The sequence below is a fragment of the Filicampus tigris genome, chromosome 5, assembly GCF_054856515.1.
Source record: "Filicampus tigris isolate MCC_2025a chromosome 5, RoL_Ftig_1.0, whole genome shotgun sequence".
NCBI lineage: Eukaryota > Metazoa > Chordata > Actinopteri > Syngnathiformes > Syngnathidae > Filicampus > Filicampus tigris.
In genome coordinates this window covers 22890369-22908739 of record NC_141221.1, presented here as the reverse complement: position 1 = coordinate 22908739, position 18371 = coordinate 22890369, and the positions used below count along the sequence as shown (strand labels likewise).

General features: G+C 42.3%; 1 protein-coding gene across 4 annotated transcripts in view; it reads right to left on the bottom strand.

Moving 5' to 3' along the window:
• The window catches only part of kat6a (K(lysine) acetyltransferase 6A), a 39275-nt gene extending 35467 nt beyond the window's left edge, over positions 1-3808 (bottom strand). The window contains exons 1-2 of one of the 4 annotated variants that reach the window (XM_086030301.1): positions 3647-3808; positions 1060-2439 (exon numbers count right to left, since the gene is read on the bottom strand). In XM_086030301.1, coding sequence (XP_085886427.1) covers positions 1060-1767 — 708 coding nt within the window. In that variant the 5' untranslated portion in view covers positions 1768-2439; positions 3647-3808. Of the gene's footprint in view, positions 1-1059; positions 2440-3283; positions 3567-3646 lie in introns of those variants that run through there. The other 3 variants (XM_086030299.1, XM_086030302.1, XM_086030300.1) reach the window with 3 other exon arrangements.
• Positions 3809-18371: the final 14563 nt, after the last annotated feature.

The window sequence follows — 18371 nt, the reverse complement described above, 5'->3', positions numbered from 1 at the left end:
CGTTCTGTTTGCGCCAACCTGTCCAGACGGAGAACAGAGCTGCAGACGGTCAATGCTGGCAGGGAGCCATGTGACTTCCTCCCCCTGTTGACCTCTGCTAACAACTGACCCGCCAGACGTCTAACAAAGTTGCAACATACTTCAATTGTTTGCATGGACCAAAAGCAAGAAAATGACAAACCGCACACTTACTCAACCCATTTAGGCCGCGAGCGCATAACTGCGCTTCTACCACTAAAGCCGGGAGTGCTGTTGCGTGTTTCTACCTTTAAAGCCGGGAGAGCGTATACGTCATTTTCTTTTTTTTAATCAAATTCTCGGTCTCTTAGACAGTAAAATGCATCAGATCAGTGTCGTTAGCCATCAGAGGATGTCCGCAACTTTTTCGGGAGTAAAGACGGACCGTAGTCAATCATGGGAGCTCTGAAATAAGTGACGGCAGTGAAAAAAGCGACGCATTTGAACAAGTCGATTGTGATATATGGTTAAGATATATGTTTGTAGACAGTGACAATATCAACAGAACAGAGGATGGTAATTACTACTTGATTTGTTTTGTTTTGCTTTTTATTTGAAAATAGTGCTTCTCTTGAACTGGCAAAAAAAAAGGTCATTTTAACATATTTGATTGAAACAGTAAAGATTAATAAACTCAGGCCTGTTTGAAAGCCCGGTCTAAGCTTTCAAATTCTTTTGGAATTATGTTTCTATCTAATACAGGGGCTGACATATCAATTATTTTGTAGGTGTTGAATTTCTGGGAAACCTTTAGGTTTTTGAGGGTGATTCCAAAGGTGATCATAGGTTTAAAAGAGATGTTTAACCAGTTGCTTTAGGCCATAATGGGTTAAGCAGCATTCATATTGTTTCCGATTATGTCGTAAACTGCAGCAACAAATGCCAGGTAGCACAGAGTGCAGTGCTAACCATAAGTACAACTACATATTTCTTGTGTTTTACCATCCACACAGTGCTAAGAGGTCAATATGAAAAATGAATGTCACAGTGCTTTTGTTTGTAAGTGTGTGCTTCATTAATAGAGAACAGTTGCAATCTTACCTTGTCCTTCTCATGAGGCAGCAGGCGGACAGGGGGCAGTGATTCCAGGGATACCATCCCAGTGCCGTCATTGTGGGAGCTGCTGCGGCTGATAAACAGAAAGAGTGGACCCTGCTTTGCCACACGTCCATGGGCCACCGCCCTTTTGAGGGCCACCCTTAGCTGCTGGTGGAAGATGCCAGGCCCCATGGAGCCGCTGCCTGACAGGTAGGCTGCCACATCAGCCTGGCACTTGAGAAAGCGCTCAATGTTTTTCAAGCAGGAGCCACCTGGCTCGTGGAGGCCCTCCAGTGCCCGCTTGATCAACTTGTTCCAGTCAAGTCCAGGTCTCTTCCCCAAATGGCTTTGGAAGCTCGCACCACTGCTGCTGCCGCCGCCACCACCACCACCGCCGCCGCCGCCGCCGCTGCTGCTGCTGCTGCCACCTCCGCCTCCAGAGCTGCCACCCCCTTTGGGCTTGGGAAGAGCCAAGCGCCCAGGGTTTTCAGGATCCTTGTAAGAGTTGAGACCTTTGTTGGTAACCTTAAGGATGGTCCCATCTTTAACACTAAGTTCTAACTGTTCCAGAATAGTCTTGCGGTCCAGGCCATGGGACATAGAGACAGCATTGCAAATGCGCTCCTCGGACGGTCGCTGCTTCTGTTTCTTGACCTTCTTGATGGCCTCAAGGATCCACTGGGTGTATGTTGGGCTGGCCAGTTTCACCATGACTGCAGTCTCTCAGGGCGCGGTGGCCCTGGGGCCTTCCCTCAATCACCAAACAAAAAAATGTGAACTACAGGCCAAAGACAGACACCTGGCCTGCGCCGAAGCGCCGCCCACCTCCTTTCCTTCTCGTTGTATTTTTTTCTCCGCCGCTTACTATCCCTTGTCTTGGGGCCGCACAGAGACTCCTTCTGTAGCAGGGTATGAACAACACGGTAGTAAGCAGCTAACCATAGCACAACCCCCAAAACCAAGTTCTCCACCCAGTAAAATCAGGCCCACCCACTTCAGTTACAGGGCAGATGCTGGTATTGATGTACGAACAGTTTTCTTCAACATAAAATGTAAAACTAGAAAGAGAAGGATATACACTACACATAGGGCTGTGTAGACCAGAAAGAAGTCAATTTACAGTCACTGATAAAGTAAGCACAGTCTCAATGTGAGTTGCAAAAGGTGGCCATGTTCTCCAAGACATGAGTGACAAAAGTCTGTGTGGGTATTTGTGATGTATTCTAGTTCTTGAAAAATCCCTGACTCCAAGGTTCCTTGCCCTCACGTATCCTTATTCCTTTTACTGTGTTTTTCAAATCCAGCAGTTTGGGAACCTCAACACCAGGACGGAGTAGATGGGGCTGATCACCCTCATCTCTATTGCACTTCAGCAGCACCACCCTGCAAAACAGAGGTAAAAAAGACAAAACATGCAGTTAAAAATACATTTCAAAAAAGCATCAGTTCAGATGACATAGAGATAACCTGAGGAAGGGAAAAAATAAATAGCGGCGCACCATGAACTAACGTTATATAAACAAACTCCTGCTTACACTGCTGATAATGAATCTGAGTAACATGGCCAATCTCAGATAATGTTTTAGAACGCTAAAAAACGTTTATCATATTTTCAATATGTTCCTAAATGTAACACTACCAACACATACAATAAGTAACAGCCACCAAATACAAGCATGCTGTTTTAGCTTGTAGCGTTACTGTTAGCAAACATTGGCCGAGAGGCAAAGCTCAAAATCAAAGCTTGGTCAGTTGGCCCACATTGCTCAAGTGTTTCCTGTAGTTTTGTTTACTCTCAATGGTACAATACGCAGCCAAGTGTGGCAACAAGGCTTCCCGCTAAATGCTGTTGTTTAGCGAGCTAGCGTTAACTGCTAGCCAGTGTGCTAACGTTACGACTGTGTTACTAACGTTAGTCGTCAGGCCAAAACGTAAACAGTGACAAACACGCGGCTAGCACGAACACCAGCCCGAAATAAGCCATTTCCTTCTTTTGCAGCCACAACAACAGCATCGCAACAACCACGGCCAATAATACCAATGTGAATGTCATTCTCTTATTAACGTAACATCGCGGCCTTGTACTGGGCACAATGCAACTTGCTGACGGCCATACCAGCTAGCGGGCAAGTGCAGGAATTAAGGTATCATAGCCAAACATCGTGCGCCATTGAACGTGGAGGGGCCCGCGGTTTTCAAGCTTCGCCGCGGGACATTATCCACTGACCCCTTCGACAAGTCGAGTCCCAACGAGCGATCCCCATCTCGCTGACGTCCGACGTCCGCCCTCCGCCGTCAGCCTCCCTCCCACGTAACACTCCGCCAGCCTGTGCTGCGGTGAAGACAAGGCCGCTGGAGCCGAGCGGCTAGGCCTCGGATCCCCTCTCCGTTCCTCCCCCCACCCTCCTCAGCGCTCAGCAGCCGTCCGTACCCCTCGCTCCTTCTTCCTCTCGAGGTCCCTCCGAAAAAGCCCGAGCTCCGGTTCTGGTTTGCGGGGGGGGCGGTGGGGGTGGCGGGCGAAGCTCAGATCGAGATACACTGTTTACAAAAGAGCGCGGAGCCCCTCCGTCCCTCTCATGCTGTTACTCACCGGAATTCCGTGTCGATCCGCCGGGGGAAGGGTGCTAAAACCGCGCAAAACGGAGACAACAACAAGCCTAAAAATGCAGCCAGATACCAGAGGCTCTCGAGCCGACGCCATCTTTGAGTGAAACGGAGCACGGCGGTGGGGGAGGGGTAACGCTGAACAGTCAGGCTGGGCCAAGGGACCGTCTGCATGGTGCGAGGCGAACATCCAGGGGTAGTAACATTCACAGCAAGACGGTGGGGGCGGCGGCGCGCTGTTGCTATGAGAGGGCTACGGATATTGCCTGGGCACGTGAAATGGAAGAAAGGGACAGATGGTGGTGGTGGTGGAGGGGTGCGGGGTGGAGGGGGGTGGGCACAGTTGAGGTAATCTCACAGTCTCTTCTGTTGTGCTACAGCCGAGCAGGAGATGATGCAAGGGAACGTCTGCATTTTTCTTCGCGGCTGCAGGGGGGGTGGGGGGTGGGGGGGAAATCAAATCAAAGCCAATGAGCATGCGTTTAACGTTAGAGGGTATTTAAAGATCAAAGTGAGACCCAAGGAAGATTGACTCCTGCATTCATTACAGAAATTCTCCAAATTGAAAGTTATCTACTGTGTTGCACGTCGTGGAAAAGCATGTCATCCTCTGTCACTGCAGAGAACTGTAGTCCACTGATGTACAGTATCGATTACCCAACACAATACAGTATGGTCTTTCCACTAAGAAACAATTATGTTAATTGTCTTATTCATTAAACGACAAAGTGTGTTTAATCATAAATGTGTGCCGTAGATCTGTCATGCTCACGTATGGGAGACGAAAATCCACACCAGAGTGTGAGTTCAATCTGCCCTCAAGGAACTATAATGAGTATAATAAAATAAGATGAATAATAACTCAAATCTTGGCCCGCCTGTGTGGAGTTTGCATGTTCTCCCCATGCGTGTGTGGTTTTCTTTCCACATGAAAAACATGCATGCGAGGTGAAGATTCTAAAACAAGGGATCAAAATCACGGGACAGATCGTAGTTATGATTTCCCTTATCTGTTATAGTGTGATAAAAAATTGATAGCTGAGAAATGAGAGGACAATGGAAACAGTTTCTTCAACTATTCTTTCAAGTTATTTTAAAGTCATGTTCGATCATGAAAATGCTCACACTCGTCGCAAATGTTATTACAATTGAAGATAATTTGCAATTTTGGTGCAGATTTTAACAATAAGAGAACCATGATTTGCTTTAGCAGGCCACATAAAATGATGTGGCAGGCCACATCTGGCCACATGGATTTAAGTTTGACACAAATTGTGCTTGTTTGTGTATATCGGGGGTCTGCAACCCACGGCCCCAGAGTCACATGTTGAATATTTTAATTGGCTATTATTTTCAATTGGACAGCTGACTCCACATTTAATAAAACAATGACAAAAGAGATGGCATTTTTGGTTTGCATTTTTGGGTGGTTGCAGGTGGATAATCTAAATTTGCATCTAATTTCATGAATAATTGGATCACTTAAATAGACATTTTATTTCTTTATTTATTTTTATTTATTTATTTATTTATATGCAGCGTTATCTTCACTCTAAATGTCAAAACGTTTATGAGGCTTCCAGTATTTTTTTTTTCCCTGTGGGAGACGATCAAAATGGCTCTGAGTATTAAAGGTTGGCGACCTCTGGTCTATATGTGTCCAGCAATTGGCTCGCAACCAGTCCAGGATGGGTCCAACCTTTTGCCTAAATTCAGCTAGGATAAGCTCCAGCTCACCTGCAACCATAGTAAGGGCATGGGCTGTAGAAAATGGATGGGAGGATGTTTAATAAGCCTAATAATGAGTTCACTGCGCCAGAGCTCAGCTCCTAATTATACTAATACATATGAAGAACATAAACGTAAAAAAGGTATCATTTATGTTACATCATATGTTACATATGTATTGGACTCATTAGAGTCATCCTAAATTGCATGCCTAACATGCATTTAATTTGTATGTGCAAAGTGCTGGCCGAATTTTACAAAAAGGTATAAAAACAAGAAACTGTGATTAAAAGAGGTTCTGTCAAATTAATCATCTAAGATACCGCATCTTGTAACACACATTGCCCTTTAAATTATTAAGATGCAATAGGAAAGCTTTAATTAAAAAAACCCAAACAAATCAAAACAAATTATGGGAAAACAATTTTCACATCAACACAAAACAAGTTGCTATCAGAAACTGACAGCAGCCCCTTTCAATTACCTACAAATGCTGAAAACCCCCCAGGTGAAAATTAAATCATCCGCAGCTTTTGAGTAAATCCGTGTGCATGGCAGTCCTCAGAGACGTAATGTAGAGTCTCTTATGGGGAGCAATTAGACGTGAGTTTTCCCATGCTGGGGGTATCTTGTGAGCGGGTGAGCTGCTCTGGGTTGACAAAGTGATCATCAAATTAAAATGTCATGGGTGTGGTTTAATCGCTGTTTATCTGGTACAGACTACAGTACTTCTTGAGGGACAGATAAATCACTTCTGCAATGACAAGGCACTCCTTATACTCAACGCATGTATTATCATGCAGATAAATAACACGGTCAGCTACTACATCACCTCTTGAAGACTCACATAATACATTAGCGTGTACAGTGGATCAGCTAACAGATGGACAATATTCAGGAGAAGCCAACACCACCTCTATCCATCTATGAATAAATAATGGCCTAGTACACCATGATCCACTGCACAAACTGCCCAACAATATACAACAAAACAGCCCACTCAGGGTGGCAAATGTGGGCGGCGGGGTCAAGTTGTTTCTTCCTAGTGATCGGGAAAGACAGTTTCTCACGTTTTCAGTCATAATAGAGCAGGACAATCAGTCTGGAAAATATTTTTATGCTTCACATGAGTGCCACCCGTTTCCTTAATGTGCTTGGTGAAAGAGGTGATTCTTAGAATTGGTTTGATTTAATTTTGAACAGTGTTGATTAACATTTGTAGGCAAGATACTTAAATGGGAATGAGATCAACATTACATCATAAATCAATATTTACTGATTTAATTAAAGTTATTGTCAAATCATAGACCCCACTGCTGAGATGATTTAATTGACTACAGCTATTTCTTTCTTGTTTTACTTTTGTCTACAGGATATGCATTTGTAAAATGGCTGTGAAGCATTTCATGTAGATACGAATGATGTTGGTCAATGTTGGGTTTGAATATACTGTACTGTAGTGACTTTTTTAATAGTAGAGGTCTAGAAGTATACTTTTATTGTAATGAGTTAATTCTCATATCAGTTCAGTGTAAAAAAAAATGAACAGAGGCATTTAGTTATAATTTCCTACCACTTCTACGTAAATGTTTTGGCATGCAGACAAGGAAATAAGTAATCCCGGTCTTCCTTTAATCCTCTTAATCCCTCCTTTTAAAATGTCTTTTCTCTGTGCACCCACCTGCTCGACCTGTGAGCCCTCAGTATGTGACACCAGGGTCCACCTGCCCGCCTGCAGAAACTGCAGCTCATCCCGTCTTACTTCTTGCTGGTATTTTGTGGCCCGTTTCAACATAGGCTTTAAATGATGATCGTTGTTTGTCTCACTTCTTTTTGCAGCTGCATGTGAAATGCCTCATTGAGTATTGGCTTTAAAATAGAATGTGACTGATTGCCTGTTAAGATTCAGTAGATGCTTATGAATTGAGTCCACCTGCGGCTATGACGGGATGTCCATTGTTTTAAATAAGGCTAATAAATATATGATTAACTTAATATCAAGTTATATTGTAATTGGGATACGCCACTGTTTTGGACATCACAGGTACTGCATTTAAGGCCTATAGTCTTAAGTTATCACATTGTTTATTTCTTTGATACAGGACAGTCATGAAATAACACTATTGCCTGAAAAGGCTGTGATTGGCTGGCGACCAGTTCAGGGTGTACCCTACCTCTCCCCCAAAGTAAAATGGCTCCAGCTCACCCGTGAGCCAAATGAGGGCTGAAAAGGTCCATTTTTATCTGTTGAATTCTACTGGTTGGAAATTACTACACTTGAATATAAGTTACAATTTTTTTTTTTTTTTTAAATAATTCATGTCGATAATCTTTTCAGACTGGGGTGGAACGGTGATCGACTGGTTAGCACGTCCACCTCACAGTGCAGAGGTCCTGGGTTCGATCCCGTGGGAGGCCTTCCTGTGTGGAGCTTGCCGTGCCTGCATGGGTTTTCTCCGGGACCTCCGGTTTCCTCCCACATTCCAAAAACATGCATAGTAGGTTGATTGGACACTCTAAAATTCCCCCTAGGTGTGATTGTGAGTGTGGATGTTTGTTTGTCTCTGTGTTCCTGCGATTGGCTGGCAACCAATTCGGGGTCTACCCCGCCCACTGCCCGAAGACAGCTGGGATAGGCTCTAGCACAACCGCGACCCTTGTGCGGATAAGCGGTGTAGATAATGGATGGATGGAATCTTTTCGGACAATCGTCTCTCTTTTCTTTTTTTTTTTTAATTCAAAAGTATCCCAGTAACTTTCCGTTCATTTTTTATACAGTTTTTTTCTGGTCAAAGTTGACGGGAAGTCCTCTGGCAAAAGGGAGATCCCACCATGGACTGCTCAATCCTGGTAACTCGAACATTCTAATCTACTATACAGATAGAACGGTATGGAGGAAGGATATGAAGGATTTTGGAAATATAACCTTTAGTTATCCTAAAAAAACAAATCAATTACTAATGCTTTACAGTCTTCAGACATTGAGTCACCAAATAATTCGTTTTCACAAACCTTTTGGGCCAGGTTATGCATAATTTTGGGCTTCGCGATCACAGGTTTGGTATCCTTAGGGTTGTGGCTTTTGATTTAGCATAATATAAACATTGGTCAATCGCTCTGCTTCTACTAGCTTAAAGGAATAACAGAACTGTACTGACGTCACAGACATGCAGAGTAAAGACGGTTTGTTCCAAAATGTCGTAATAAGTGTTTTCATGCGCGCCGATCGGATGATCAGTCGACATAAACCACCCCTCTCGTTCAGAACAAAATCTTGATCGGAATGGGCTTGATCGGGTTAGACGTTAGAATATTCTGAATGGGGTGTGTCCAGGAAGCATTTTTATTCCGATTAGATTTTTAGTCCGAATAAATGTGTCCATGTAAACGGAGCCACTTATTCAGAAATTTCAGAACAAACCATTTTTACGAATGCTTTATCTGTGACGTCAGTATACATATTTCTGTTCTTCCCGGAAGCTAGTAGAAGCAGAGCGAGTGAAAGACATGGCAGGCGCAAGACTGAACTGGTACATGCAGCTCCATTAGGAAGTGTTGACTCGACGTAACAGAGCAAACGGGAAAAATATGCAAAATAATGCTTATGTTTAAAGTAAAAATGGACAGAGCGATGTTTTGTTGACATGGAAGTCGTTACGGCTTCTTCTTCTACGCTTTCCGGTATATTTGGTCAATCTGCACATGTCAAAATAACTTGCTCCACTCGAAAGTGTGATGCGTGAACACGCAAGTCCTAATCGGATCAATATTTTTTGTGTCCATGAAAACAGTGCATTCGATCGTAATTTGAATCCAAACTCTTCTCAAAGAAATTGTGTCCATGCAAATGTCGGGAATGCGGCTAATTGGGTCCAACTATGCAATCCCATTGGTCTACACTGACAGGCTGTATAGCTACAGAATGCATAAGCAGCAAAGAAGCCCGTGCTGACCACATTTGTGAGTTCCTGTTTTTTTTGGGAGTGCTGCTCTTTGATTAGAGTGAGGCAGTGTCCATGACTGCTTTTTTTGTCTGTGTGAATCTAGCAAGCTTCCTGCTGGGCCTGGCTCATTGCCAAGTCCCCAAACTCTCAAACCAAATGAAGCCTCCTCTCCTGAAAAGAGCTGAAATGTACAACGGAAATTTCCAAGCCCAGTCCGCCCAAGAACGTGCCCCCACCCATGGAGTAAGAACACCATCCATACTCCACCCTCTGTGACCCATGCTCCCGCCCCTGCCCGAAATCTAAAGAGACAGACAGCAGCTGGAAGGTGAAGTGCAGCTTGTTGGTACTGAGCTCCAACTCAAAGCAGACACCTCTGGACTGCACACTCCAACTTCCTGCCCGCTTCCTCAAAACGGCACCTCCTTCACTTGTGAAGTGCACTAGACCTCCGCAGATTACACCTGTTTGTTCATCTGACACAAGCGGTAGAGAATTCTTGTCTTGACAAATCAATGGCGCGGCTGGTTAACAGTCGTTTAAGTGGCTGTGCACTTACAACAGGGACCTCTGACAAGCCCATTAACATGAACTAATAGGTGCGACTTTAACACCATTAAGAACAGGAGACAAGAGAGCGGTTATAGTGGTAAACATTGCTGAAGCTGGACTACTCTGACTAAAGTGAGGATGCTTTTCATGAGTGGGCGTGTGTGTGTGTACTGACTGCCCTCCATAATTATTGGCACCCCTGGTAAATATATGTTGTTTAGCCTCTAATTATTTCACATTTTGACTAAATGATATAGGACCAAAATAAAATGCAATAAACAGAGGAAAATCCAACCTTTAATTTAAGTGCATTTATTCAGTGGTGGCGGGGGGATCCCAAGTTAATCAAATAATTTGACATCAAATCACCCAATCTTCTCCTATGAGGTTCACAAAATGGGAGAATACAGAAAGAGGGATCATTCCTCTTTGCACAATCTCTTTAAATCATCCAGCTACCCGGGTCCTCTCTACCACTCTACTATTAGCCCCCTCCACAGGTTTTCAATGGAGTTGATGTCTGGGGACTGATGGCTGTGGGAGGAGCTTGAGTCTGTGTCTGACGAAGCATTTCTACAATTTTCAGTATGCTTTGTTTATTTTAAGGATTTTAACACACCTTAACCAGGGATGCCAGTAATTATGGGTGGTGCAGTCTATACGTATACTGTATGGGTCATTTTCATATTTATTATCATATCAGTTTGATTAATAATAGGTGGAATTCTTCCCCATTCTTCCATGATGCACAACTTGAGGTCAACAGTCTGGGGTCTCGTTGCCAGATTTTGCACTTCATAATGAGCCACACATTTCCAATGAGATACAGGTCTGGACTGCTTGCTAGCAGGCCAATCTTACCCGCAGCGATAGGCACTTTACCCTTCCTCCATGCTCCGTCCGTGAACTGAGCACCCTTCGTCCCTGTCCCTCCGTCCTTATTCATAAAAATAATCGTCGTCCAGTATAATAAGGTACTAATGTTAACAGTTAGTTAACAAAACAATTGCTATCCACCTTTTTCCTACGCCCAATACATACCATATCCCGGTTTACATACACAAGACAGGCAGGGCGTGTTTCTGTCAGTTGTCTGTGTGGCGTCCTGTGTTATAATTGATGGTATTGCATGTTTTGAACCACTAGAGGGCAGACTATGCCTGTGCAATGTTACTGCAGAGAACGCACATGAAAATTGTTGTGCAGGCAGTTATTTAAGTCGGCTACGTGGTATCGCAGAAGAGAACAGTGGTCTTGCTGAACCCAACACAACACGTCAGTGTTTAAGTGGATAAGATTGTATAAGGGTGAAGCTAGACACATTGCTGTCCATTGATGTGCCGCGTTACAATGGGAACAGAATGTTTAACTGCCCCACATGAATCAGTTTCTATTCCTTTGTCTTTCCAATTGGCATTTTTAATGGAAAAATGCAGTCAACAAATTGTTCCCAAATTTTCCGCATCTTATCATTGAAGCGTACCGGTCTTCAACCACAAAGCCTTTTTTGTAAACGAAAACTTCCGACTGTGGATGTTACAGATTAAATAAATTACGAGAGGGAGATGCTATTAACAGAGTTCGTACAGCTACAGTTTGACGGCGAGTTTTTGAAAGTCATTAGCTGGTCCTACTTTGGTTCGTAAAGCATGGTATGCAACGAATTCAAAATGAGTTGTTTTAGAAGAACTCCTCCAAGTACGACAAGGGATGTGCGAAGGTTGGCTGGCTTTTCTGACTACGAACCTCTTTGTTGCCAGCGGTACTTGGTTAGGAGGCAGACATCTTAGCGGCAAAGCTATACGTTTACAACAGTTTGAGTGTGTTGATTTTTGTCAGGTGCAGGTGTAATGCATCGTGTACAAACCAACAGAGTGTCGGAATGGTGTATGTTTATACTTCTCATCCAACCCCCAATCAAAATCACTTAAAACATTTTTACTAAACTCATTCATTGCCAGATATTTTCAGACCCTCTTTTAGCCTAACGTTTGAAAAAAATTGAAAAAATATAAATAACGTCCTGTGATTAAATGGCTGGACTGTGAAAAGACAAGTAAATTCATCAACGGCAGTGAATGAGTTAAGCAAGGTAACAAAGTATTTTTACTTTGTTACATGACACCTCTACTCACAAACAAAGGCCCAGGAAACTGGGATTGGATAACTGGAGCACAATGTCAAAAAAGAAAGAAAAGAGCAGGAAAAGTAAGACAACAAAAGGATGACAATGGAGGTACTTTGTACTATGAAGCAGAATAAGTAAAGGTCTTTGTGACCTTGGTTGGTTCTGGAAGTTTGTTGTTGCACCTTGTAAAAAAAAAAAATAGTAACATTTTCCCCAAGATGCTGCTGCACCGCAGAGGCATTTTCACACAACAAACAATGCCTGAGTTATATGACTGTTTGGTCTGCAGACCTCCCAGGTCCAAGAGCAGCAGCTCTGTGGTGTTTGCAGAGCAGGATGCCTTATTGACAACAATTCAGTCTCCGGGATTCTCTCACACATTCTTGTGGGCCTGCTGCTCGGGGGTACTTAACCTCATGGGCTCAACCAGCTTTGTCTATTTCTTCACGTCCCGCCACCACCATAGACGCCCCCCCCCCTTTCCCAGTTACCTCCTCCCTCTTTTTTTTTAATTTTTTTTACCAAGCACAAGACTTACACAAGACCTTCTTAAAGAGCCCCATTAATAGGCACGAGAAGAGTTACAGTATGTTTAAAAGCATGTGGTTAATCGTTTTGTGGTGAACACAAATGATACGACTCCTTAATTTGATTACCACCAGCCAATATAGTTGCATTTAAATTTGAAGCCAAGTAACACACTCCTAAATCACTGCAGACTAATGAGAGCATAAGTTGTTCTCATGAATGATGAAGCCGACACAGTCCTCAATCAAATTACAAAGCGAGTAACGATCGGTGCTGCTCTAATGTCAACTGTGGTGAATCTGTATTTAATTCAATACATTCCCTAATTGAATAATTGGATTCCTCTCTGTGTAAAGACATTCATGGTTATCTGCCTCCGATGCAAGCAGGAGGCTGGAGCCTGTTATGTAATCACAGTGAAATACATTAAACACACAGATGATGCTGAGAAAGATACGTAACAACATGACAGTCTTGTAGAATATCCTGGTGGCGCTGAAAAATGGCTTCATTCAATATGGATGACACTGACAGAGGGTCTCAGGTTTATTTTCCATTTCAACATAGACAACAGAGAGGAAGATAAACAAGTGTCATTCCCACACAAAACAAGATTGAAGGAACGCACTGGTGTTTGAAAAGTTCGATATTTTATTGGAGTGACAATTTTAAAAGGCACATGCACTCAGCTGACAAAGGTCTTAGGCCACACACTTTAGTCGGGTAAGCTGTAGTTAGACTATACTAGTGTCGCGTAAATCTTAATGTCGTACAAGTCTCGGACAATTAATCATTCCTGTGTGTTTGCGTGTGTCTTTATTAGGAGCGCTCCATGCTCTATGCGACAAGGCCACTTCGGCGCAGTGTGAGTCCTTGTTTTCCATTCTTTTCTTCTAGTGTGTTTAAATGTTTTTCAATTTTTCTCTCAATGTGTTAAAATGTTGTCAATGTGAATTCTTTTAGTAATTTTGTTGAGCTACTTCAGTTTTCTCTGCTTTGCTTCTGAATGTCATTCACTTTTTTGTTTTTCAATTTTTCTGTCAAAGTGTGAAGAAATGTCAACGTAGATTCCTTTAGTAATTTTGGTGAGCTACTTTTGTTTTCTCTGCTTTGCTTCTGAATGTCGTTTTTTTTGTTTGTAAATGCTTTTCGGTGCAATGTCTTTGCTTGTGTGAAGCACATTGAGTTGCCTTGTTTATGAAATCTGCTATAAGCCAGTGTTTTTCAAACTGTGCCCATGTTTCACACTGATTAAGTATCAATATGAAACATTGTAAAATACTCTTTTCTTTGTGTTTATTTAATTCCTATTCAAGACGTTATAATATAACGTCATTATTCAATGTTAAAAAATGCTTGTATAAACAATATCACACTCATATTGTTAAAAATATATATATATATTTTTTTTCACAATTTCAGCTGGTGGTGTGCCGCGGGATTTTTTCAATGAAATCAATGTGCCTTGACTCCAAAAAGTTTGAAAAACACTGCTATAAACAAAGCTGCCTTGACTTGCATTGACATACACCTTGTTACATTAAGGAGAAGAAAGTCACATCGAGTTTCGTCAGATATATATATATATATATATATATATATATATATATATATATATGTATATATATACACATGCATACATACATACATAGCCATCCATCCATTATCTATACCGCTTATCCTCACAAGGGTCGCTTATCCTCGCACACACAAAAACCATGTGCACAGCGGCTTCCACACACTTTCTATGCCAGCGAACTTCCATCTTTGAGGTCACCAGTCCAAGGAAATGAATATAACCTCGTCACGGCATTTGGAGCAGTGTGCCCTGGGGCTGCGAGTCCTTCTCTGACCCACAGATACGACAACAAGTCCTTTTACTAAGCCATCACAGATAACACATGTGGTTACAATTAATTATGCAGTTTTTTTTAACACTGAGCCAAACACCTGCTCATTTGTTATGACAGTCATGCTTATACCACACTGTCTCAGTCAATGTCGTAGTGAGCACGTCTGCATCGCAGTTAAATGGTTCTGAGTTTGAATCTCAGCTCCAGCCCCCCTGTGTAGAGCTTGCAGTCCCTATGTGTGTATTTTTCCCAGGTACTCTGGCTTCATCCCACATTACAAAAGCATGCACACAGTGGCATACATAGATTTTGGGGAGCAAATGCTCCAGGAAAAAGAAATGCGCTTTTGCACATATCCCTGGCGTTGGGCCAAAACCTCATAAGTCACATTTTGGTGAATTTGATATTTTTTCACAAATGTCCACACGTGTGGGTGTTATTTTTACACGTCATTGACCAATCTAAAGTGTTGAAAAAGGCTTGCTCTCTTTCACGATGCAATGCTAATGGTTGAACAAACTTGCCATTTTTGGGGTCTCCTGAAAAGTGACCATTTTGGAGTTACAAGGTTTTGGCCCGATGCCAGTGATACGGAATACCTTATAGAGAAACACACAGGTTTGTTGAGCGTTATTGTATGAGAGCTTGTTACTGTAATGTGATTATTTGTCACAAGGGGCGCTGTCGCTGACAGATGACGTCAACATGGAATTATAGGCGGGAGTGTGCTCTCTCTCTGTACTTGGCTCTTGTAGAGAGCAGTTCATGTGTGTCGCTGAATAAAGTACGCCAGTTGGCTAAAGAGAGAAGTTGAATTATTTCAGAATTATTTCTCTGCTGCGACCAGGCAAAAAGTAACTGCCAGAGCTGGGCACTTGACCCTTTTTTGCCGGTCCGGCCGCGACCCTCCGGCCATATTCATAAAAATTGACGGGATACTTCCCGATACCAGTATCGGTATCGGAACAACACTAGTCCGTTACCTGAGCCCTGAGAAACTGTGATGTCATTTTCCGTTGACACAAGTGACAAAATGGCCGCCCCCAGGGATGACTAAAAACGGGTGGATTAACTCCTATTCCACAAATGCAATATTTATCAGAATGCCGTGTTTCAACTAGTGGGCCTGCTGGGAACATATTCTTGCAAAAAATATGTTTGGGTTGATTTCCTTTTTTCACAAGAAAACACAGAGCACGTACCATAGTCCAAATGAGGGTGTTGTTATTGTTCACCGCCTTCATCATCTGCAGGTCCTGCGCCTACCTGTTTGTAAATTGCACATGAGGGGCTAAAGATTTATAATGTTTAAATTGCTAGTTAAAAGTGTAGGCACTCACACTACACACAAGCTACGTGAAAATATCCGGCGCACACAAAGGACGAAGTAGATCCGGTTCGTAGCTCTGTTCAGTTTTGGGAATTCTGTAGGGATCCAAAACATTTATAATGTCTATTTTTGCAAGACATTGGTCTCTGGCTTCACTGTCTAATTTATACTTGTAAATCCCCGCCAATTTGTTGCATTTTAACATGTTTTTTTCAATGCACGAACCACGAAGATCTTCGTTTCACCGTCATTAGTTGTATGTGGTCGTCATAGCGTTAAATTAGCTAATCTGGTGGCCAGTCGGCTAATTTATGCACAGTTGTTTGTGCTGCACTTCACAACAATGATGACAGGCAGGGCAAACAATACAATTTCACTGGATTTCATGAATTTCATGTGTTAGTAGCACAGAGTTACCTGGCTGGTGGAGCAGGGGAGGAGATACCTGTGTGTGTCCCACTACTGTCCCCGACCACGACTGTGTCTCAACACTGCTGTGTTACGTTCACTTGACAAAGGAAGAGAGAGCGACAGAGGCTGGGTGTGTGTGGGGAGGGGACGCATATCGTGGGGTATTGTTTTCACACGTTTAATTGTGCAGTTTTTCTAAACGATCGTGTCAACATTGACCTCAGTGAAATGTTAAAAAAAAAAAAAAAAAAAAAAAAAACTTTCCAAAGGGCACTTTTTTGAGGGAGGGCAGAAGGGCAAGTGCTTCAGCACCACCTGAGGTCTATGTGTGCACGTCACTCCATGCACGTTAGGTTAACTGAAGACTGGAAATTGCAATGCACTTTCCAATCCTTGGGGAGCAGCTGGGGAAGGAAAGCGCTTTGTTCAAGTACACATCATATCACTTAAGGGAATCAGATCTGGGGCTTTTAGACACGACTTTGCCTGCACATAGAATAAGAATTATGAACCTCCTGCATTCAATGCCACCCAATACAAGAACTTTTATCAATGAGTCACTGTATCAAGAAGTGTATGGTCATAGGCAACCACACTGTACAGGTATATCAAAGTGTGAGTGCTGAAACATTCCATCGGGAAAAGTCGGGAGGTTGCAACTAGGCCTGACCGATTAACCCATTAAGGCTGGGAGCGCATAACCGTGTTTCTACCACTAGAGCCGGGAGCGCTAATCCTACCCTTTGCGAAACTTCCTACCAAAGGCTAATTTGACAGCCAAAGTACTACCGTGCGCTTTCAGCTTGTTTTGTTTAGATGCAGACTGGTATGTAGAACTTTAAAAATTCCCTTAAAAAGAAAGTCAACGCAAAAATAGTTTTTTCAAGAATATGTGCTATGGAGGCCCACTAGTTGAAACAAGGCATTCTGATAAATATTGCATTTGTGGAATAAGAGTTAATTCACTCGTTTTTAGCCATCGCCGGGGGTGGCCATTTTGTCACTTCTGTCGACTGAAAATGACTTCACAGTTGCTCAAGAGTCAGGCAATGACCAATCACAGCTCACCTGTTTTCTTAAGATGAGCCATGATTGGTCGTTATCTGAACACCGGCAGTGAGATAGACGATGCGCTTGTGGACTTTGAACCAGTGGAACCAGTCGAACATGATATATGGTTAAGAAACATGTTTGTAGACAATGACGATATATATATATTCTTTGTAACAGAATAGAGGATGTTTTTTTTAAAAAAACAACTAAATAGTGCTTCTCTTGCACTGACACTTTATTTTTACATTTTTGATTGAACAAGCAAAAAATAATAAACTCAGCCACATGTCCAAGCTCTCAAATTCGTTTGGAATGATGTTTCTATCTGCTACAGGGGCTGAGATATAAATTATTTTGTAAGTATTGAATTTCCAGGAAAACTTTTAAGTTTTAAGAGGGTGATTCTTATAGTCGGCCGTAGGCTTTGGGGAGATGTTGAACCAGGTGCTTTAGGCCTTAACGGGCTAATCCACACAGCCGATTTAATCGGCCGATATTATCGCTTATAAAAGATTAACCCATTCACACATCACAACATATGACAGAGACAATTACATTTAAACATTTATTGACGCCCCAAAAAAATCTGCAATTTTTTTTCTCTTAGTTAAACAAATACTAAATGACATTATACTGTATTTTTAAACAATCAAATGACTTGTAATCGACCTGTAATTCACATATTTATTGTTCTAAGAGTTGAGCGACCCAGAAATAAGTTATTTCATTCAGTATATACTTTCCCAATTAATTGACCTATTAGTAATCAATTATCAGAATTTTATTCTTCTAAATATTGGAATCTGCATCCAAATAAAAAATCCAAATGAAGTCAGGCCCAGACGCAACAAACCTGGGTGAGGAGGTCCAAGCAAGAAAGTTCAGTATAGAGTAGGTAGATAATGTTGTGCTTTAAAGCAATGTTTTGTCATCATTTTACATTTGAGAAATCTCACAGCACACCACCAAACAAAAATATCACAAAAAGTACTGCTAGACTATTGAAATAATGACGAATCTTGTCCCAATTTCCACACAAAAGTAAGTTTAGTTGAACACAAAGCTATTATTCTACTGTATGAATGGCAACATTTCTGTCATGTTGTGAAACAACATTTAGTTGTTCTGCCTGTCACTATACGTTAATGGCATAGTTAGATGAACCAAGGTAGAGTACACTACAC